The 23,021-nt window shown below is 41.3% G+C and overlaps 2 protein-coding genes across 3 annotated transcripts in view; both read left to right on the forward strand.

Moving 5' to 3' along the window:
• Window positions 1-2,759: 2,759 nt before the first annotated feature.
• Window positions 2,760-13,386, forward strand: LOC146651851 (uncharacterized). 2 transcript variants are annotated; one of them, XM_085381797.1, is made up of 7 exons: window positions 2,760-3,622; window positions 8,600-8,794; window positions 9,359-9,488; window positions 10,244-10,345; window positions 10,785-10,816; window positions 10,916-10,942; window positions 11,240-13,386. In XM_085381797.1, the coding sequence occupies exons 1-7, from the start codon at window positions 3,463-3,465 to the stop codon at window positions 11,512-11,514; spliced, it is 921 nt and encodes a 306-aa protein (XP_085237923.1). In that variant the 5' UTR covers window positions 2,760-3,462; the 3' UTR covers window positions 11,515-13,386. The 2 variants fall into 2 exon arrangements, with proteins under 2 accessions (XP_085237923.1, XP_085237924.1); XM_085381798.1 differs by lacking the exon at window positions 2,760-3,622 and adding an exon at window positions 5,322-8,218.
• Window positions 13,387-16,931: 3,545 nt separating this feature from the next.
• The window catches only part of evlb (Enah/Vasp-like b), a 53,595-nt gene continuing 47,505 nt past the window's right edge, over window positions 16,932-23,021 (forward strand). The window contains exon 1 of the mRNA XM_085381873.1: window positions 16,932-17,341. Coding sequence (XP_085237999.1) covers window positions 17,337-17,341 — 5 coding nt within the window. The 5' untranslated portion in view covers window positions 16,932-17,336. The remainder of the gene's footprint in view (window positions 17,342-23,021) is intronic.

Below are 23,021 nucleotides of genomic sequence, written 5' to 3' on the forward strand. Positions count from 1 at the left end.
TCCTACCATTACAGGATTATGTGTTTCTCTTCAAGGTTGTATAATTTTGCCTGTGTGCAAACCTTAGAGGACGTTAGAGATTAGTTCACTGTATGCGATCAATACCGAGTTGATCAAAATTCCTCCACCAATGAGCCGTAGTGATGAACAGTGTCCACAGGAGGTCAGTGGTGTGACACCAGTGTTCAGGTCAGACAGGGTCGAATCCTACTCTGACCTCTACATTTAAGTATTAATAAGGGCACTGATTAGACAGTACGTGGTCATCTGTTAGTTTGAAAACAACAGGCGAAAGGTTTCAACCTTCCCCTGCCCGTTTTCCACGTCTCCGATTTCCCTCCCTTCATGTCCTCTGTCAGCAAAGTCATTATCTGCCTTTGCCCTTCATCCCTGTTCAGGCCTCAGGGCATTAGGAGCGTTCAGCACACACACACACACACACACCACACTGCAGGGCCTTAGTGTCTGTTACGCGGGGATAACAGCAGCCAGACCACAGGACGATTAGTGTGTCATAATAACATAACTAGCAGCACACTTTGACCTGAGAGGCCTCTCAAGTGCACCAGCCTGCTTAAAGACTAGTGGCTGCGTGGTAATGGAGCCGAGAGAGTATATTAAAAACTCACTGTGGGTGGAATAAATGGTGACCTCTTGTGAATAAGATAGCAGCGGAAAGCAGTTTAGGGTGGAATAAATGGCACTGATGTCAGTGTATTGAAATTGTGATGCCTTCATCTTAAACAAAGAAAAATGTGAGGGATCAGGGTCAATTCATTGTTTTTATTTCTTCATGCAAAAATAACAAAACAAAAGAATGTAAAACAAAAAAAATTCTTGTAGGCTAATCTTATTATTTTTATTTCTAAAACACATCCGCAGTCAGATAGGCCAGTTCCAAGTTTAACCCTTGTATGGTGTTCGGGTCTGTGAGACCCGTGTTCAGTTTTTTTCAAAAGAAAAATTAAACAATTAATTATTTTTTCACGTGTAAATGTGTTGTGTCTTTCCACTCACTCCACTTGATTAGAACTGATTTATTTATAACATTTTATATAAAAGAAAAACGAGAAGCACATTAATTCATAAATGTGATCTAACAAAGGTAAAGGGAAAAAATTAACCATGTTTGCTGTTCATATGTCTTGTAATTGGGATGAAGTAAACATCTGTTGAGTAATTTAACATAAAATTGTTTGATAGTGTTAATTTGGAAAGCCAAAACTCTAGCGGGTCCACCAGACCCATGAACACTGGCTGAGTAACAAAAATACGAACACCACACAAGGGTTAAAAGGAAATGTTGCCGTCTGTCTTTTCCAAATCAAAAATTAGCTTACAACATTTTAAGTAATGAAACATTTTTTTTACAGGATGCACTATTTATCAAACGTATCCATCTTTTAAAGGCCACCTTTTGCATTTTTCCATACTATTATATAATTAATTTCAATTCATTTTATTTATACAGCACCAAATGACAACAACAGTCGCCTCAAGGCGCTTTATATTGTAAGGTAGACCCTACAATAATACATACAGAGAAAAACCCAACAATCATATGACCCCCTATGAGCAAGCACTTTGGTGACAGTGGGAAGGAAAAACTCCTTTTTAACAGGAAGAAACCTCCAACAGAACCAGGCTCAGGGAGGGGCGGGGCCATCTGCTGCCACCGGTTGGGGAAATTGTAACATTATTACAAAGAAGTCAGGCATGTAAATCTTCACCAGAACCCTACTGATAATGTAGCAGGTGATCACTGGTCAATTGAAATGAATATTGAAATGAATTTACAATATTCAGATAAAAAACATGCATGGGTATGTCACATACCGAAATATATTTATAGGTTATATATACAGATAAACTATAGAAATCCATTTAATTGATAATAGTAATTATAACCAAAAGTAACACCAAACCTTATTTAAACTTTTGAATAATACTTCAAATGTGAGTTTCTTTGTCTCTTATGTTTTATTTACTTTTCCCCTTTGTTTTCTGTAATGGTTTTGTCATCATTAGAAAGCTCCCATCCTTCATAACAGTCTCAGAGTTCTGATAATTGAAGCACAAGTTAATTCATACACAGAAACATGAAGTCACAGCCTGTTGTCCTCTATATTTCTTTGTTTAATACATTTATACTAAAACTAGCCTCTCGAATACTGTACTGAAGTACAAAACATTATGTGCTTAATGATTAATCAAGCAGGTACAATATTAAAATACTGGTGAATCACATAATACATGGGTAAAAATAAGACAATAATGTGATGTGATAGAATATGTAGAGAAAAACAAATATTTTTTGATTTCCTATGTAAGTATATAGTTCGGCTACAACAGCATCGATCCACCAGAGATGCACCTCGCCATGGCAGCAAGTCTGATGGGCAAGAAGCAAAATAGTTTTCCATGTATTAACATTCACATACTGCATTCCCCATTTATGCTTGATCACAGTCAAACTGTTTCATGATTTTCATTTCAATTATTTCAACAGCAGTAAGCATAGGGCACAAAAAATGGCATTAAGAATTAACTTAAGACATTAGATAACCAAATATTAAAAATAAAACATTCTGCAGACTCAAGGTTGTCCTTTATGTATGAAGCCAGAAAGCTGCTTTGACAGATCAGCAAATGGAAGCATCTGCTAGAGAAAGAATCAATCCAGCAAATGCAAAATAGACAAAAAGCCAGCTTACACCGGGGGAGACCCTGACACAATTGCCTAACTAGCTTTTCATCTGCTCTTCTTTCTTTCTCTGTTGGTCTAATTACCACGTCCGGCTTATTGTCCTCCTGATGACTGTAATTAATCAAGTTCTGCTGCCTAATCTCTGAATCTCATCATCCTTACAGTACACCAGAGCCGGCCACTCCGGATGGTATCCTGATGTAAGCTGTTTTGGGGAGTGCAATTGTGTGCGTCTCTGCAACTTTGCATGCAACAGCAAATTGCATGGTTCCACCCTGCTGTTTGTTTTCTTTTCTTTCTTTTTTTGTTGGCAGTGTTTATCCTCTGCATACAGGTCAGTAATTGTTACTCATCTTCTCCTCCTCCTTAGAGCAGTAGGTGGATGTTTGCAGACAGGAGTTGAGCTATTTATCTTCCAAGAAGGTTTATTTAGCATCAAAGTGTTCTCCCTAACTGAGGCCTCCTTGGCTCCTGTCTACAGAGAGAGAGAGAGAGAGAGAGACTCCTACTGTCACAGCCTTGTCCTCTCTTGAGCTTCAGATGGCTTACCGGCTCCTTAATCTGTCCTATGAGTGACATCACCCTCTGCCAGCACGCTCCACTTATTTCTTACAGGACAGCAGGCGAGAGGGAGGGAGGGAAAGCATTAGGTGGTGTCCACTGGTTTGTTAGGAAAGGTGAATTAGCTCAGCAGCAAAGCTTTGGAGAGTAAGTAAGAGTAAGGTGGGATCCTGCTTGCACACTTTGTCTGGGCTATGGCAGAAGGCACAGCGGAGGGAGACAGTCACATGGAGGAGCTGCTGGATCACGGTCTAGGCATGGAGGAGACAGCCCACGGCCTCCTGAGGAGGCCCTCATTGAAGGAGAGCTACCACAGCGACTCCCTGCTGGCACCAGACACTGACTTCATGACAGGTATACGGCCACAGCAGCTCGTTCTCTCACGTACATCACTTCCATGTAGTTTTGGTCTGACATCTGCTTGCACACAGATGCATGGAGGAGGACGCTAAGCCCAAAGTAAATGAGCTGGTATGTGAAAGAACAATTACACAGCTATTTTCACTATTATTGCTGTGCATTCCTCATATACAGTGGCAGAGTGTGTGTTGGATGCAACACGTAATGCAATACACACAGTTCTCACTACACAGGCCACTTTATTAGTTACAGCTGTGAAATCTCCTCTGAGACAAGTTTGGCATTTTAACATTTTACTCCTTAAAACCTCAAAGCTAAACCAACATTAAAGATAAAAGAACAGTTAGCTTTTTGACGTAAAAAAAAAACTGACCAAAAAAGCAGAGCTGATGCACAACTGTTGTTTTGCATTGCACAGAATTTTGCAGGTGGTTCTAAGGTAAAGGGTCTGTGTGGCGTATGAATAAATCTTACAATGAAGAGAAAGAGAACTCGTGCATGCATGATTTCCAATATGACAGATTTATTCAAATCAGTTTGTTATTTGTGTCCAGAAAACAAAATGAGAACAAATCTGAGCTGGAAACTTTGTTTGAAGAAGAATGTGACTCAACAGGTGTGTCTGACAGAACCTTTTAAGAACCTGATCGCTCTCTTTTCAGGCATAAATTATTGTTGTTACGATTGCTTTTAATGACACATTTTGTTTTTGTTCTGTTTCTTTCACATTCTCATAAATACACTGGCTAAAAAACAACAACAAAACCAATAAAAAAAGATCTTCCCAGGCTGCTAGATTGCTGTTGCTGGACCCTATTGGTTGTCAAACAAGAAAAAGCCAAACACTAATCCTAAACATCTCTCTTACTTCTCACATGTGACATAGTCATAGTCAAGCTGTGGGTGTTGTGGGATGTGTCTTATCTGAGAAGATTTGGGGAAATGCCCTGTCCCTGCTGGGATATTAGCATCAGTGGACTAACATGTGAAGGACTGCGTGCGCACACGTGGCCTATGTGTGTGTCAGGCTGCTGACTGCTGATACGAGCAGACGGTTGCCGTTCCTCCATTCAAGAGGCGCCAGCTGCAAACCGAGATTAAAACGCTCCATTGGCTCTCCGTGCTGCAGTTATAGCTCAACGTATTTGCATTTTGCTTAAATGTATATAAGTTTGTGAAGTTTGGAAGCCTTCACTGCGATAACTTGGCAGTGCGTGCGTGTGACTGTGTTTGAGAAACAGCAGATATACTTAATGCACGGGGCTGCATGTGTGTTTACATTTGCCTGAGCAGCGCTGAGGGTGCCTGCCTGTTCTTTGTAGGGCCGAGTTAGTGCAGAGACTGAGCTCTGGGCTGCTAATTCCATTTTACAGCACTGGGATTATGTGCTATTCTAATCTCAGTCCCATATGGGCTGCGTGGATGATGTCATGGTCAGGACAGGAGGAGAAACAGAAGATCACATGCCTACACAAAAATCACAACTCTCCATGAGAGGCGGATTACTGCCTGAATAATTACACTGAAAATCGTCATCCTGGACAGGTCAGCGCTTAGACTCGATTCTCAAAGGAACTACGGCAACAAGTGAGAGTTAAAAATAGTTTGAACGTGCACTTTATGCACTTCACAGACGCTACATTCTGAAAACATTGAAAGCATTCAAACAACAGTGTAAGTTCCAAACCTGTCCACGTGATTGGAGTTTAAACTGCATATTATATAATAGTGGTCAATGCAGTTGAGATTATTATTATTATTATTGTTATTATTATTATTTCCATCTGATTCATCGTTTGGTATGAGTGTATTCATTTAAATGCATTATCAGGGATTGTTACATTTAGTCCTCTTACTGAATCTGGAAAATTGTAAAATATTCAAAGTAAAATCCCCCATCAGTATGAAATAGTGTAATATTACTGCTGTATTTAAGACTGGGCTCATTTTAAAACTTTATGCTCAGCATCATATATTCTATAAATTGCTGTCCTGTGAGTGCCACATATCTATGAAAGAAAATCAATTGTTCATGAGCTCAGAAAAACAGTTTTCAGAAAGAATTTAAAAATAAAATAATGAAGAAAAATCAGCTGAATTAAAAGGCTTGAGCAGTGTGCTGGTTAATTGTTAACTGTCAACAGGGAGGGATTCAAATGAAAAATCAGTGTGAAGTGTTGGCAAAACAGCTGATTAAACATGGTAGACTGAGATATTCTCATAAATGCTAATCTGAAAGTGCTGTGAGGTGCACCTGCTTAACTTGGCTGTTTTATTCGATTGGACATGGTCACAGCTGCTGTCCTCTCTCCATCATTGTCAGCACTTTTCTTGAGTGCACTGAATGAGTTATTAACAGCTTTTTCAAACTCAATCTTTTCTACATCACACATGTTGACCGTGGGTGGTTGGCAAGAGGGAACTCATCTGGTACGATGCTAAATCACTGAAGCTCATTTACTTGCTAATCCTAGCTGTGTTTCTATATGAAGCCTCATGACAACTCAGTCTGAGACTAAAGGAGAGAGATCATTATACTTTAATTTAAGTTTATTTTTATATTTCATAAGCTGAGAAATTTTGCCTTGCTTGTCTTGAACTCCGCTGCTCGTGACTGACAAGTCACAATGATATCAGTGTTCTTGGGTTACTGTTTACATTCCCTTTTGGTTCTTCACACGATGTTTTTAAAAGATTAAGATTATGGTCAAAAATTCTAACTTGAGTCATCAAGAAAAAAGTAGGAGAGATCACAGTGGTTATTATCCATATTTTATATACAAATGGCAGCTTTTACATTAGCCCTAAGCTATTTGTTTATGTGTTACTTGTTACCTTTTTATCCACCAGTTCTTAACGCTAACTTTTTAAAACGTTGTAGCATTACTTTAGTTTTTCTGCCTTTTGTCCGTTTGAGGTATTCTTAACTACTGTTTGTTATACTCTTGCCCACTTTTAAGATATTCTTTAGTAATTTTATACTTTTAACCCCCCCCCCCCCCTTTTTTTTTTTTAGCTATTCTTAGCTACTCTTTAGCTATTTTATACTTTTAGCCTTTTTAAGCTTTTCTTGACTCACCTTTAGCTATTTTATACTGTAGTTCGGTTAAAATTCCAGATATTTATGCATTTTTTGCACTTTTAGTCACTTAACCATTTTTTGTTACTTTTCTATTACTATTTATATTTATATCTGTATCTATTACTCTTACCTATTACCATTATTAGTATATTCAGTTTAATTAATTAAACCCGAGAGCCTGTTCAGCTAAACGGATCTAGCAAGCAACCCATATGCTGTAAGTTTAAAGCCGCGGCTGTGCTTTACTGTGTGTCTTTTCCCCTTAGCTGAGCTATCGCTCAGCTTTCTTGTCTCCACTCTTTTATCACAATAAAGTACAAGGTGCAACAATTGTTACAAAATAAATCTACTGAGGCTAACACGTTTTCATGCAACAGTGGTATTATGGTTTGGACAGCTAACTCATTATGCTGATGTACTTTTTAATCAAACCAAAATGCTTACTTAATCAAATTAGTTGAGCTTCTTCACGATTTATCCTCACAGCCCCTGGCAAACTGGATAAGTACCCCCTCGGGTAAAAGCACCCCTGGTTGGGAATCAGAGTTTTTGTTGACTTAAGGAAGCAGATTATGCAACTGATCCCTGATCCTTCTTGTATATTCTGGCTGAGCACGACTGGGAAATGATGCCGCTCAGCCGACTCCTGTTTCACTGGGTTTTTTTCTTCTTAAATCCTGTGCAACCACAAAGATGCATTAGTTTTTATTTGTCTCTGCCTCATCCTCCCCGTTACTCAGAGTGACATCCACTGTAAACTGTAACTCTGTGGATGTGCAAGATGTTTACAGCTTCACGGCACAAGAACAAGCAGTGTCTCAGGTTTATCTCTGCTGCTTCCTCTCTGTGTCTCCAGCGCTGTTAGTGACAGGGGGCTTACGTGTGGGGGCGGGGTCAAAGAGGCTCAGGCTGTGGGATTAACATTGTAGTCTGCACACACGCACACACACATATACACACAGAGACACACATGCAAGTACACTTACACGTACACACAATTTAGGCTGGATTGGACGACTGCAGAGTTTTTAAGCATTATCAGCCCCGCCCCCACCTTCATACACTCTCATCCTGAGTAAAGGGCTTTAAGCTCTGTCATACACAACTGCACATCACAGATTGTACCCGGCGACCACCAAGGAAACGTGAGAGGATCTAAACACCAAGACCCTCATCTCCTGCTGCAGATGCTGTAATACCATTTGGATGCTCTAAAAAAAACAAAAGGCGGCTAAAATACCAGAAAGGCTGATCTTGTGTGTGTGTGTCTGTGTGCGACATAAGTGGAGCAAAAGAGATGAAATCTTAGTGGACGTCAACGCCAGCGGATCAAAATTAGATGGAGGGAGAGCAGGCCCGTCTGATAGGAGCAAGAGGAGGAACAAGCACTGAAAAAGTATGCTCGCGAGAGGAGAGGAAGAGGAGGAAGAAGTCTGGAGGGGTGGAGGAAGGCCCTGCTGGCCTGCAGAAGCACCCTGACTGCTCCTCAGCTTCCAGCATCTCCCATGGTAGCCACCTTTGACCCATTGTGACCGTGTTGGATTACAGATTGCCTGCAGTTAAAGATGAAGCAGAAATCACTTGAAGAGAAATGATGGTGGCAGAGGTGTTTTGGATGTGTGCTTTGACGCCATTGTTTACACGCTGCTGCATGGAGTCTGCGGGGATGATCTATGTCCAGCTGTGTGATGACCTCATTAGATTTCTACAGTGCAGCCATGAAAAAGGGAACGCTAAAGAGCTTGCCCCTCTCTCTGATTACACCTTCTATAGATCTTGATGTCAAGTCAGCTGCTTGCATCTATTTCAGGCAGGCAGTTGTTTAAAGGAAGCATTTTTTTCTAATGATAATGCAAAACATGTCATGCTATCTGTCCTCATATCCGCAGACGACCGCAGCTCGGCCAGCGGCCTGGATGTGGCCGATCGGCTGACATATCTCGAGCAGAGAATGCAGATGCAAGAAGATGAAATCCAGCTTCTGAAGATGGCTCTGGCTGACGTCCTGAAGAGACTCAACATTTCTGAGGAGCACCAAGCAGCTGCTTCTGCTGCTGCTGGCAGGAGAGCACCGGGGGCCAAAGGTGAGCAAAGATCTACTGTCATATCTACAAGCCAGTGGAAGGATTTCAGGTGTGTCGATACATAAAGTGCTTTAATCCCTCAGCCTGCTGTACACGAGAAGACATCGACTTTTTTATAGATTGTACATGATGTGCTTGATTCAGTCATTCTTCCTCAGGTGCATTTGCTAGAATGGGACTATATTATTAAAAATGTGCATAATGGAGAAAATAAAAGATGTTTTAAAGAGACGGGTTTTGTTTTGTTGATTAGGTCTATATGTAGTCACAGAGTAAATTGAATATCACAGTTTATCAAATCCAAGCATGTGTGCTCAAATTTTAGAGATAAATCTCACAAAGCAGAGTAAAGTATCGTGTTTGAGAAGCTGAATCAAATCATTTTTGTTTTGCTTAATCCCAGAGTCGTGCAAACCCAGTTATGTGCTCAGTGTTTAACGACAGAAATGCTAATAAAAATCCAGTCATGGCTTTTTCTCAAAAGGGACTTTGTGCAGGCAACAAAAAGAGCATTCACAACAAACACAGTTCACAGAATATGCGTGTGTGTGTTTGCTCCCACAGCCAGGCCAGTGTCTCTGGCTCTGCCCTCCAGAGCCCCCATGGTGACCCCCAGCACAGCTTCTCTGAAGAAGAGCACCACGCTGCCCTCCAGCACCACAACCAGGAACTACAGCCCAACACCACCCCGAAGGTACCCTGTCCTCTGGGAGGGAGCTGGAGATTATTTTCACTTTTTGAATATGTGCAGGAGATCACGTTGTGTATTTTCCAAGCCGACTTAAATGTCTGCCGTTAAACGAGGCATTAAATTTCTTTACTGCTCACTGTGGAATGATCTCACACAGCAGACCTTCTCACCCCACCTCACCCAGAAGAGAAGTCTAACGTATACGAGCGTGTGCTAATCAAGCAGCTTCAGTCTTCATTAGCGAGCTTCGCTTCTCATTATTTAACATGCAAAGGCAATCAGAAAGACAGCCTCCGGTATCTAAGAAACTGCACACGGATGCTCCGTAACGATCCCCAACACCAACCTCTTCTTTTTCAAAGCAATAAAGCGCCGCTCCATTTTCTGCACATCTCTTCCTCTCAATTACATTTCAAATGATACTGCTATTAGATAGCATTAGTTAGAGAGCATGATAAGCTATGTCTGTGGCACCTTAATGTGCTGGTGCTACATCTGGGCTACTCTGATATAATTGCACTGAGAGTGGTAAATCTCCATTCACTTAAAACCGGCCGCTCAGTATGAGGAAAAAGCAAGACGGAGAATCACCCTCATCATCGCGCTCATCTTTATTAAAGCGGGTTCATTTCTTTCCACTCTTATTTCACCTTTCTAATTAATCTCTCCTTACCTTCTGGCTCTTTCCTCTTTCTCTTCTGTGCTGTCCATTTCTTCTTCTTTTTTTCTGACCCCACTCGCTCTTTTCGTCTTTCCAGCGGTGTGAAGAGCCCACCTGGTAGCGTGAAAGACAGCCCGTGTAAGACCGCTAGAACACGACCCGCCTCTGCAGCCTCGAGCAGCAAGAAAGTTCAGGACAGGTGAGAAGCTGTTATTGAATTTCTAAATTTACACACAAACAACAAACTTAGGCGTCTGTCAAATTTACAGCACAGTTGTGTAACAGTGTTTCAGATTTCTTTGCCCACGTACACACTTCTCACAAACCAGATCATGTGTGGATCTCTGCTGATTTCGAGGTGACTTACGGCCGATTTTGTTTCTAAATTTAAATCAAACTTATTTCCGCCCCAGACATCCTGTTTCAAGAGCAAACGCGGGGCACGAGCACAGGAAACCTTTAATTAGGCCTACTCAACCGGAAACTGATGTGTCAAGATTTCAGCCTTTTATAGTCGGATGAAATCTCCCTTCGGATCTGCTAACTCTCTCTTTCTGTCCCTGCATCTCTTTGTTTCTCTCTCCCACTCGTGTCCTCTGGCATCTCTGTATCATTTTCTCTCTCCGTCAACATAACAGCGGCAAACCCAGAGAGGATGCAGTGAATGTAGGTAAGTTGACTGGTTCCCGCCGGCAGCATTCAGAACAGGACTGTTAAAGAAACCCGGCGTTGTTTAACTCTGAATTGCATGTGTGTTGCTTTGCTGCAGGAACCAGGCGTGTGACACACTGCAAAGGTAGGCTTCTTCCCTGTCTGACACCTCCAGTAACGCAAAACGGCCACTGTTTACATTTATAATGAAGCGAATCGTGCTTGAGCTCCTGTTTTATCGTCATCTTTTCATATTTCCACATCTCACCATGACTTGTGTGCCTTCCCTCGCCCCTTCCACCCTTATTTTTTGTCTTTCTTTCATCCCATCCACACCCACAATCCGCCCTTCACGCTCTCTTCACCGCTCTCCTTTCCTGTCACTCCTCCACTCTTACCTCCTTCTCTCTCCGTCCTCACCTCACTTCACCGCTTCACTTAGTGACTATGCAGATCTATCTGAGCCCCCTCACAAGAAAGACTGGGTCTTCTGAAGCTGCCAAGTCCGCTTCTGCGGTGCCCGCCCACAGCGGGCCCGCGCCCACTCCTAATCGCCCTCAGGCGAAGAGGGGCGGCAAGCCAGAGGCGAGGAAAGCAACCCCATCCTTCACCTTAAACTTCCAGAAGACCTCAAGCGGCCAGAGCGCACCGCATGACACGTCGAGCTACAAGAGCCCCATCAAATCACCCAGCCAGTACTTTCAGATTTGTTACTGACACGCAGGTGGACCACAGAGGACAAGAGCTGCACTCTTCTGCTTCACTTTTAATGCACAAATAGGGAAAAGTGTGGACAATTTATTTTTTCCATCCCTGCTACTGAGCGTACTAAAACCCCAAAACAAATATGTGAAAGCCTCAACGAACCACTTGAAACCTACAAATACAGGTTTTGTTGCAATTCAGCAATTGGGACTTATTTCTGAGGATAGAGTGAAAGCTTTGATGCATTCGTAGCCACACCGCACAGCATAGCAATAGCTCAATTTGTCACACGCTGGTACCTGCACAGCACTTCACCGAAGGCCTGTGTTCACCGCTAATGTTTGTCTCCATCACGCTGCGTGAGAAGTTGCCGAGTGCGTGGGCACCGAGTGTGCGATGTAAGAGAGAGGCTGGTTTTTTTTTTGTTGTTGTTGTTGTAACTCAATGTGTGCCAGCGAGTCTGTTTGATGTGATGTTTTCGGTTTCGTAGCTGATGTCCCACCTTAGATCCCACCTTAGATTATTTACAGTGTGTACCCAGAAAGTCTCATTTTAAATCAGGAGAAACAATAAAAACAAACACTGTGAAAACACTTGTTGTGGTTCAGTTTAATGTGTGTGAGTGTGTGCATGTGGTGGTGGCTGGTACCATAATAAAAGAAAGAGGTGGTTTACAGCTGTGCTCCAGCTATCAGCTGCTCATAGCAACAAACATGGGGCCACTTTAATATGATGACAGCAACAGGCTTTTATGAGGTAGCTAAAAAGAACTAATGGCTGCTGAACACTTTGATGAGCAGTAAATTGTTGAAAATCACGTACTGTGACCTTTTTTTTAGCATTCAAGTGGAGATTTAAGAGAATTACAAGAGCAACAGTTTCTGGTTCTACAGTTTCCACAGCCTGCAATACTGGAACTCTGAACGCTCCAGTATTAGCTTTCGCAGATTTGATTGTTCCAAGCATATGAACTGTGAAAGATCTTGGAATTTTCCTTTCTCAGAAGAAAGCTGAGGATGAGGAGCCTCATGGAGTAAGCACACACAGCCAAACATTAGCTGGCCTGTTAACTTCAGCTATTACTCACACTGGCCCAAAGCTGTGTAACTGGACAGCAAATAGACTTTGTAATAGAGAGCCGGAAGGTTACAGGCTCTTTAACTCACACGCACTTTCCTTTGGCAAAGCCTTGAAAAGTCTAGGTGTGCAGTGAATGTGTCTATGAGCAGGTGCGTCACAATTGTTCAGGTGTCCTGTGATTCGTCTGCAATGTTCCCATGACTTCCCATGACATCGCTTTCCAGACTGTTCTCTCTGTTGAGGTCAGGAAAGCGATTCCGCTCCCTGAAGACCAACACAGAGAGACTGAGGAGGAGCTTCTTCCCACAGGCGATACGGTCTCTCAATCACACCACCACACAGTACTGACCCACACATATGGTTCTTACACACACACTGGACTTTCTGGACTTTGGTTTTGCACAACACTGGTCACTATATTCTTCATTTCCGGTTAATACTTGTACAGCTGCTGTTATTGTGTATATATTTATTTATATTTAGATTTCTTCATACATTCTTATATAGTTCTATACTGTGTATTGTGTATTTTGTTGTACAGTTATTTTATTTTCAACTTTAATTTATATATTTATCTTTATCTTATTCTTCCCAGTTAAATTTACCCTTCATTCTAATTTGTGTTGTACAGTTATTTCATTTTTAACCTTAATTTATATTTTATTCCTTCCTAGTTAAATTTACCCTTTTTAATTTTTCATATTTATTTCCTTTCTTATTCATAGCCTTTTCCTTTTTTGTTTTCTTTAGGTCACGAGCAGTTGTCCAAGCATTTCACTACATATCGTACTGTGTATGACTGTGTACGTGACAAATAAAATTTGAATTTGAATTTGAATTTGAATTTTATCACATTGAACTTTTAGAGTAAGTGACAAACCAAAATGTTTCAGTCTAACCTCAAGATCAGTCAAACTAAAGCTTTCTGCTGAAATGCTGCCCCCCCCCCCCCCCCCCCCCCGTGGTGTTAGCAAGATCAGAGGTCATTCAGGTCATTCAGAGGTACCATTAAAAAAAAATAAAAAAAAGTGTGTCATTAATCAGTTAAAATTGGAAATAAATAAGTAAATACATTTCTTGTGTATTTAAATAAATAAACTGAATTTTAATTTGAAGTAACTTATATATTAAATCAGTTACTTCCAGTTTTAATGTATTAATGACACATTTAATTAATTATTTAATGATGTATTTAATTAATTCATTTGGCATTTGTGGCCTTCGATACAGAGAGTGAGCACATTTTTCTTTTAGTATTTAGAAATCAAATGTGTTAGACTTGAAATGGAAGAAAAAGGTGATTTTTGGCCATAAATATTTTGCATTTTGTCAGACTATGTTTATGGATGAACTGAAGATTTATAAATGACTGTGATAGGACACCCTCCCTCGATGGCACTCACTTCCAAATGATAACTAGACTGATGGTTAAATCAAAAGCAAAATGTACATGTCTGTACTGGAAGCATTAGATTGCAGCTGTGGCAGGTGCTATCCTGTGGCTACTCACCATTTATTTTTTGTAATTCAGTTTAGTTTCAATTAATTCCAGAGTTTCAAAAGTCAGTTGCTTTTTGTAGGTTAGTTTTTTGGTTTGAAAATGTTTAGTTTTAGTTTAGTTTTTACTCATTTCTGTGTCAGTTTTAGTCTTTTTTTATATATATTTATATTGAATGGAGGGCATATGTTAGAGGCACAATTTAGGAAAATCAGTACAGGTGTTATAGGTGTTAAAACACTGAACTTTTTGAAATCAGCTAACTCACAGTGATGTAGAGAAGAAAAGTCTCATGCATCGAAACCTCGTCGAGCAAGTTAATTAAAAACAACAACAACAACAAAAAACAAGACGAAAACAAGCAAAGACAAAAACTGAGGAGGTCGAATGCTGGTGACCTTGAGCTTAAGGTCAGAGGTCAACTTCTTTAATAATCACCTGGGATATAAAAAGTGATCTATCTACAGGATAATGAGGGGCTGCGAGTATCTTTTAACAATATATATATTTTTAATTTTAGTCAACAAAAGTATTTTTAATATCTTATATTAATATTTTAGCTGACTATAATAACCTTGGTACTCACCCATCAGAACTTCATTTGGGGCTTGCGCTTTTCAAAGTCACTGCCTGAATCCAAAGACATGGAAGTCTTTTCTCTTTTGATCATAAAACACTTGCCAAAAAAAGCCTAGCTCTTGCATTAGCTGACATCAACAGGTTTGCACACATTATCCACAAATGACAGAGAGCAAGGAAAGGATGTATAAGTAATATATTTCCCAGCATGCTAGCTGGACCTCCTTCATGTTCTGGGGCCTGGGACACTGCCTCAAATGTTTAAAATATCACATATTCTAACATCGTAAGTTACAACACATTTAGAATGTGTGCAGCATCTGACACACATAGTTTCAGTGTTTCAACAGAAAAATCTGCACCCAAAAAAGATTTAACACAGAAAAAGCTGTGCAGGAAATTTGTGACCTCAAAGTGCATCCTCCACGTGCTCTTTGGGAGTTAATAGGACCTCTGCTGTTGAAAAGGAGAACTACTAAAGGCTTGATTGGGATTTTATGATGGAAACATTTGTCAAGTTTTATTTTGATTCTTTAAAATGTTTTAGTTCAATTTATGCTGCTTACAGCACCCCCCCCCCCCCCCCCCCCCCCCACACACACACACACCTTTTTTTAAATTCAGTGTGGGGGTATTTGTTATTGACAAGATTTTAAAATATAGAATGGCTGTTCCAGGGCGTTCCAGTCATAACATACACACATGACCCCAAAGGCTCCTCGTTTTTTCTGTGCTGAAAAGTTTTATAATAAAATATTTTTTCAGCTTTTTCCTCTTTTATATTAACTTTTAAGTTCCCCCAAAAAGTTTCAGATTGTTTAATTTTTCTAGGATGTAGTTTTTATTTTTAATTCATTTCAGGGCACAAAAATTCACGTGCTTAAAAATGGTTTAGAGCAGAGGTGAAAAATTTCTCAGAGGGCCACATAAGAAACTGGGACTGTTGTGGACGGTCGGACCAATCAAAGCTATTTGCTCCCTCCTATAGAGCCTTCCAATATTAATTAAGGTTACCAAGAGAATGTGAAGAAAAAGGCTGCAGTGACTTTATGTCAAGCAGTTGTCCAAAATATTGCACGCGTTGTGTTGAAGAGATCCAAGATTCAGTTGAAGCTAAAACGTCTGTATTTTTCATGTAATACCAATTTGTACCACAAGATGGTGTAAGGAGTCAATGTGACCTTTATTCAGTCATTTAAAAAACTAAATAACAAAAACGGCAAGTATCCAAAGCCTCTGCAGGAAGTTGGTAGGACTTAAAATAAAGTAAAAAAAAACAAAAAACAAACAAACAAACAACCCCCCCAGAAAAAACCCGCACAGTCACTGGTTTTAGCACACCTTCAGTGAAACAGCGCCCCCAAGTGGTGATAGTTTTAGTTACAGTTTGATAAAGTACATTTAACTGTTATTTCTGGACACCTAGATTTTACATATATGATAAAACGTGAATTTTATTCATTATAGAAATTGGCAGTGGTTTTGTCTCATACTAGCTTTCATCAGACCCATTAGATTTATGAAAAAACAAAAAACCCCAGATCAGACCTGACTTTCATGTACAATCAACAGCATACCAGTGTGAACATAAATCGCACCATACAACCCAACGATCCCATTTTCCTGAAAAGCAGAGCCACAGTTCTGGAGCTTTGATCGAGTCTGTCTGTCCTCCACGTGAGGAGACAGATGTTACAGATGTTACAGTGCCATTTTTCTACATGCAGTGATGATATGAGTTGGTCCCATCAGCCAATGAAAGAAAATACAAATTTGAAATAAGATGCGCACACACACACACACACACACACACACACACACACACACACACACACACACACACACACACACACACACACACACACACAGTCATCGACATCATACAGTAATATAATACTAGCCTATTTCTCCAGGGTCTTAAAGGCTTAAAGTATTTGTGGTAATCGTGGGTTTCTCTCCAATCACTGTAAAAACTATTTCCAGGTCTACTGCGTAATAAAACGACTCTGATAATATATTTTTCTCTAAAAGGATTGCGCATAATTCATGTGGTCCAACTTTATGTGCTCAGAAAAACACAGGGAGTTTAGTTTACCTACCTGCCCTCATCAGCTGCACAGTTGCAACCTCGCCGGGATGAGGGCGCTGCCGTGCAGCAAAACCAGCCACACTTGAATATTCCAGCAGCCTGCTCTCTCTCACTCTCTCCCTGTACCCCCTTCTCTTTGCCTCTCCATCCATCCAGCCTCCCAGTGGTTGGAGGCAGGAAAAGATGGCACCTCAAAAGCCGCTGTCAGCCACTCCGCCCGGCTTCTCGTCTTTAGGAAAGCGGCGTGCTGCCCTCTGAAGTGGCTCCGACCGAACCAGCAGCCGCCTGAAACACAACGGAGGAGGATCTTTTTTTTAATTATTATTATTGTCTATTAATATTATTTTTTTAAAGACAGACCCGAAAACTGTGAGCATCCGTGTAGCATTTTTCCACACCCTCTCGCCTTTTCCACCCTCAGCATCTGCACGTCCAGCCCGCTGCAGGCTTCGCAGTTGTTTTCTTCTTCCTATCAAAACCATACAGATCTGCTGCTATTGCTGGACCTGGATCGTTTCTATTAGAGCCGAACTTGAGGACGAAGGACTGAGCTCACAGGGAGCATCACTGATTTCATTCAGAAGGACGATGAGGTAAGGAGAAGCATGCGTTGGTCTTTCCCTGCACATAAAAGCGCAGACTTCTGCACTGGTTGTGGTGGTGGGTTTCCTTTTTTTAGGGAAATTAAGGGGATGTGGGGCTGATTCACAGGGAATCTGGACAATTTATGGGATGCAGCTGAATTTAGAGGCCACAGTAGGTGTATCACAGCCCGGGATTCACGGCAGCACGCGCTTTTATTGACCGGTAGGTCACCTGTTGGCCGACAGAATATGAACCTTTAAGAGAAGCACACTGAGGTCAGCCTTTGATTTAAAATAATAAGAATTTAAAAAAAAAATAGCCGACTCCAGTTCGCTCGGTGATGTTTCACGTGGAGGTACTCTGCACAGGCGGAAAAAAAGGTCTTGTCATGGGAACCAGACTACACGTGCAGTAGTGTGGCGTTACGGTGCACTTAATTAACAACACTTGCTGCGATTGCAGTTTTTAAACATCACCTGAAAAAAAGGTTAAACCTGCGCAGCGTGCACGCTCGCACACACCTCTCCGCACGGGAACCAATCAGCTGTGAGCATTCGATACAGCGATCCAGACGCGGCTCGGAGATGAGGGCGCTGGGTTGACTAGACCAGTGTGAGTGCCTATCAGGTAAAACATTACTGGCAGGCCCGGGTTTGTCGTCACAGCCTCCCTCCAATCAGCTGCGAGGCTGCCGCTTCACAGTAGTGGGTGAGGCAGCAGAAGCAGCAGCGTTTGGCACAGGTTCACCATGAACAGGAGGAAAAATCAGCTGAGTCTAATTGCTGTTGGCTTAGAAAGTAGAGTGGGTGACGGAGTGTGCGTGCTAGTGTGGTGTTACTCATGGTGTGTGACAATCTGCCTCCCTGCTAGGGACACAAAAAATGTGGCTCGTTGTTGGTTTTTGATCCTGTGTGCTTTGATAAATGCAAGGCGTCCAGAGGTTACACTGCATGAATATATATGGGGTATTTCGTTGTGAAGCGAAATACGAGCTCTGGGATGCCTCAACTTCCAGACCTACTCCCAAATTATACACTCATGTGTTCCTCGTAGTTAGTCCCAGGCTCTAATTCCAGCACAGCAAGCGCCTTTTTCAGGGAATGTCTTGTGAGACAATCAGAGGATGAAAAATAACTGATATGTAGAGGGATGCCAGCACTACCTATTCCCTGCAAACCTCCCCATAGTATAAATCAATAAAGGGGTCCTGTTGTTGCTCGACAGCTCAACATTCATATTCTTGGGCTCTACTAGTCTGTCTTTTCTTGATTCCGGTTTAAAATAATTCATACTTATTTCACTATAGTGAGGCCCCTCAGTCCATTTCATGAGAGATACAGGGAGCATTTAGGGCAACCTCCCTTTAAGCCAGGAATGTCAAATATAAGGAATGGGGAACAGAAGGACTCCAACATCATGTGTCCTATGATGTAAAATGAGTATAACATCCCTGCTTTGAACCAGCTTTCCTCTGATTAGCTCCCCATCACAAACAGAAGGTGGAACGTGTGGATGGGGACTCAATGTCTGCTTTTAGGCTTTTGGGGTGCTCTGAAACCTGAGATTTTGGCTCAGGAAACACTTGCACATACTCTGACCTTCCTTTTTGAAACTGCGTGCTTGTGTCATGTGAACATCCACCGTTGAAAGTAAGTAAAATTTATTTGTATAGAACCTTTCAAGATAAAAATCACAAAGTGCTTCACAGAAGGTAAAACATAAAAACAAAAATGAACCAAAAGCAAGTTTAAAAAGATAAGTTTTTAGCTGTTTTTTACAATACAATACAATACAATACAATTTTATTTATATAGCACATTTAAAAATCCAAAGGGACACCAAAGTGCTTCACAGTAATATGGAGAGTCAACATAAGTCGACAAAAAAGTCAACAATTTTTAAAAGAGACCACCGAGTCCACAGATCTCAAGCTCAAAGGGAGAGAGTTCCAGAGTCTGGGCACCAGTGTATATATGGCAGAAATAAGGAATAGCAAACCTGGCACACTTAAACCCAGGTTTAGGGGGTAGGATTAGTGTTAAGCAGTAGTAGCTGTCAGTAACTCAGAAAATGTAACTCAGTGTAGTGTCCTGATAAAGGTATTACTGTGTGTGTCTGTGTGTGCATGTGATCCAAGGTCAATGTGAGGCTGTAAATAAATTATTCCTGTTCTGTGGTGATAATAAAACAGCTTTTATTTTGTTAACACATACGTATCAACCGCTTCCTGTGAAAGTTTGCATTGTACACTAGGCAAACTTACTTTTTTGTCGTTTTTCACACAAAAAAAAGCTGTGCACACTGTGATCACATTATCCAAACTTTACCAGCACGAGTCCAAACTATGTGTAACACTCTGCTGTCACTTAAACAGCCAGTTAAACATACAGCTGTGATTTAGGAGGACAGATTGTGTGCTTTGTGGAGGTGCTCTGTAGGTGGCAACACAGACTATGGTTCACAAGCCTCTGCTTCAGCAGAGTTTGCTGTGGTTCCTGCGTCTCGCCTGATCACTGTGTGGACTTCATTTATCTTTCTCCTTAAATGACTGCGTGGCTTTAAATCTGCAAGCGCGATGGAGCGGGCATGTTGTTTCTGCTCATCATGACCGAGAGGTCCTTTGGTCCGAGCGTCCGAGTCGCTCGCGTTTGTGTCTTCTCTGTGCTGCTGTGCTGCGAATGTCAGTAGGACACCCACAGTTGTTTTGTGCTGTGATCTAATGAGCATTGATCTCAGTGAGCTCCTGTGGGCTGCAGTTTTTCATCCAGTATTTTTCTATAATGAGGCAAACTGCAGTATTTTGGAGAATTCGTATTATAGTCCCTGCATCCGCCTATTTTTTAAGCCAGGTTTTAAGGAACTGGCACATGCACACATCAGGCATATTTTAATAGTGGTTGTAGTAGTTATGTTTAGAACATTTTTGTTGGTAACTGTCATTTTTAATGGTGAGATTTCTCGACACTGGCTGTAAGGCATGATGGTAAGAACACAAGAGATACAACCAAATGGCAAAGGTCCCCTGGTCTCCCTCTGTGCTCTATTGGCACAATTCGGCCTGCACATCGAGAACCCTGGCTATAAACACAAGAGATTAATGAAGGAATCCAATGCTTGTACCACTGTATTTGCTCTTCATTTGTTATGATTAGCCACACTAGTTTTAGTTATCTCCAACTGCAGAAAGGGGGAAGGTGCTGATCTCTGGAGGAGACAGTAAAGCCTTGCTTGGCACTTGTTTTCTGGAATTGTGGGCTAAAGGGTTGATTCCTGGCTTGTTTCCCCTTCTGGAAGTCGGTTATTTCTCTTCTTTTTTCTTCTTCACCCTCCCATCCATCTTTTTGATTAATTTGCTGTCCTTCACAAATGCAGCAACCTGTTTTTTCTTGTATTAAATCACTTCCTTTCCTTTCTGAACACTCGTATTGTGAACCTTTAAAACGGGACTACGCTTGACTGAGTTGCTCAGTTTTTTTTTTAGCATGATTTGCTGCTTCGCTTTGTTTTCTGCAGCTGAATGCTATGAATAGTTTAGGATTTTCAGTGTTATTCCTTCAAAGATAAGGTATGTGAAGCCCTCTGCTGGCGCCTTAGAGATACTGTAATGAATAGCAAGAAAAGTCCAATAATAGGTCATTTGACTATACTGATCACCGTTATTTTTCTAGTCTTAATCATTCGAGCCTCAGTAACTGAGAAGCTTTAAGGACCTGTTTTTGTTTTGCTTCACTTCATGTTACTACACATTACTCAGAGCTATTATTACCTTTTAAAAAGGTCTCCAGTAAGCTTTGTGTGCCCGTTAACTACATGTTAAAGAGCACATACAGTTGATGTGCGGTCTAGCCTGTGACCTGAGCCTGCCCATTGCAGCCTGTCGTCATCACCACTGCCTCCATTTGAGTGGATGGTTTTTCATTATGGTCTGAAAGTGAAGTGTAGACCCTATTAATCTGATTCGTGGCCTGATGTGTATTGACAGGATCAGTTGGTGGTATGCGTGTGACCCATATGAATACTAGCATTAATAGTGAGCTGAATTGATGCATGACAAGGACAAACAGGGTTATACTGAGTTTATCTCTCTATGTCAAGGTAATGCAAATGTACCGTATGAGAGGCTACTTTTGGGAGAAAACAAAGCACATTTCCATTCTACACCCACAGTCGGTGCTGCGAGTGTCTGAGCTAAAATAAATCATGGAAATGTCATGGTTTATGCCCCGCTGTTCCAGGGAGTGATACACACCAGTGGAGGTCAAATTTCCCCCTCGGTCCATTGCTCCCAGATCTCACAGCTGTGTGCTTTGAAGCTGTTACAGGTGTGCGTTCTTGATGACACATTTGTTGTTGGTCCAGTGTTAAAACTGTGGCATTTTCACCTTTTGTTCCAGACATGTTGCAAGTTTAGTCATCTTATGTTCCCACACTTCGGTAGGAACACACATGTGCTCCCTAAAAAATAATCTTGTGTGAATCATTAAAGACAAAGCGCTGATTAGTTAAAGCTGCTTAAATAATATTTTCATATGAGCCATGGGTCAGGAAGCAGTGCGTATGTGAGGGGTCACTCTTTGGAGCAGTCATAGATAATTATCAACCAGTTTCCCTCATATTTGGAAATGATGTCATTTGGTTCAGTTGCACAGCTCACATCAAACTCATGAGCAGAAAGGACTGCTGCTGCTGTGCTGAACTCCAAACAGCAGAAAGTTAAGTCTTCTTCATGCATGAGCTCAGCAGAACATCAGAAGAATCAGTTTGTCCAGAGGTAGCATACAGCAGCAGACAGTTCCCATCATTTGCACCCTCACTGCCTGAAATGCTCAGTTTGGTTTAGCTGCGTGCTGGAGGCAGAACACGCGATGTGCAAACTGCTGGTTGTGAATTCCCTTGTTACCTGTGCTGTTCTCACACTGGAGCATCACGTGGGCTTTGTACTAGGGTCTTGTCAGCTTTGATGACTGTCCAAGTCTGTACTGGCCTTCTCATGCGCACCTCTGTCGGGTAATGTCGACAAAAGTTCAAGGCTGCAGTTCATGGCTGAAAATGGCTAAAAATAATGTCTAAAAACCATGATCATATATATAAATTTAAATATAGTGGCACTGAGACATTAGCAATGGATCTTTTGGACTCTGTGTGCTATTGGATGCATTACAATTGTAGGGTCTACCTTGCAATATAAAGCCCCCTGAGGTGACTGTTGTTGTGATTTGGCGCTGTGCAAATAAAATTGAGTTGAATTGAGTGGAATTAAGCAGATTGGAGTTTGGAGACCAACTCAATATGTTCAGTTCTTTACTGTGTTCCTTGAGGCACTGCTGAGCAGTTTTTGATCTGTGGTGGAGGAGATCCATGTGAGGACTCAAGGTTTTCCAGCTCCACACTGCATTGTGCATGGTTGTGCGTTGGTCTTATTTGGAGCCTACATACATACATACTTTTAGTCTTGATGTAACTTTTATTGTGAATTGTTGCTATAAAAATAAAACGGAATTGAATTCAATCCTGCATTGTTTTTGCACAAGTCATTGCAAAACCTAAAGCTTGTTGGGAAAAATCATATAACCAACTGCTTTTGGATTGTGTCAGTGGATTGATTTTTTTCCAATACAAATATAAAGTTTAATACTTAATATTATAGCATTTTAAGGATTACGCAATCCTTGGATGCAAATCTGCAGA

The sequence above is a fragment of the Rhamphochromis longiceps genome, linkage group LG15 (assembly GCF_057381845.1).
Source record: "Rhamphochromis longiceps isolate RC_006_pf linkage group LG15, R_longiceps_female_GT1.1, whole genome shotgun sequence".
NCBI lineage: Eukaryota > Metazoa > Chordata > Actinopteri > Cichliformes > Cichlidae > Rhamphochromis > Rhamphochromis longiceps.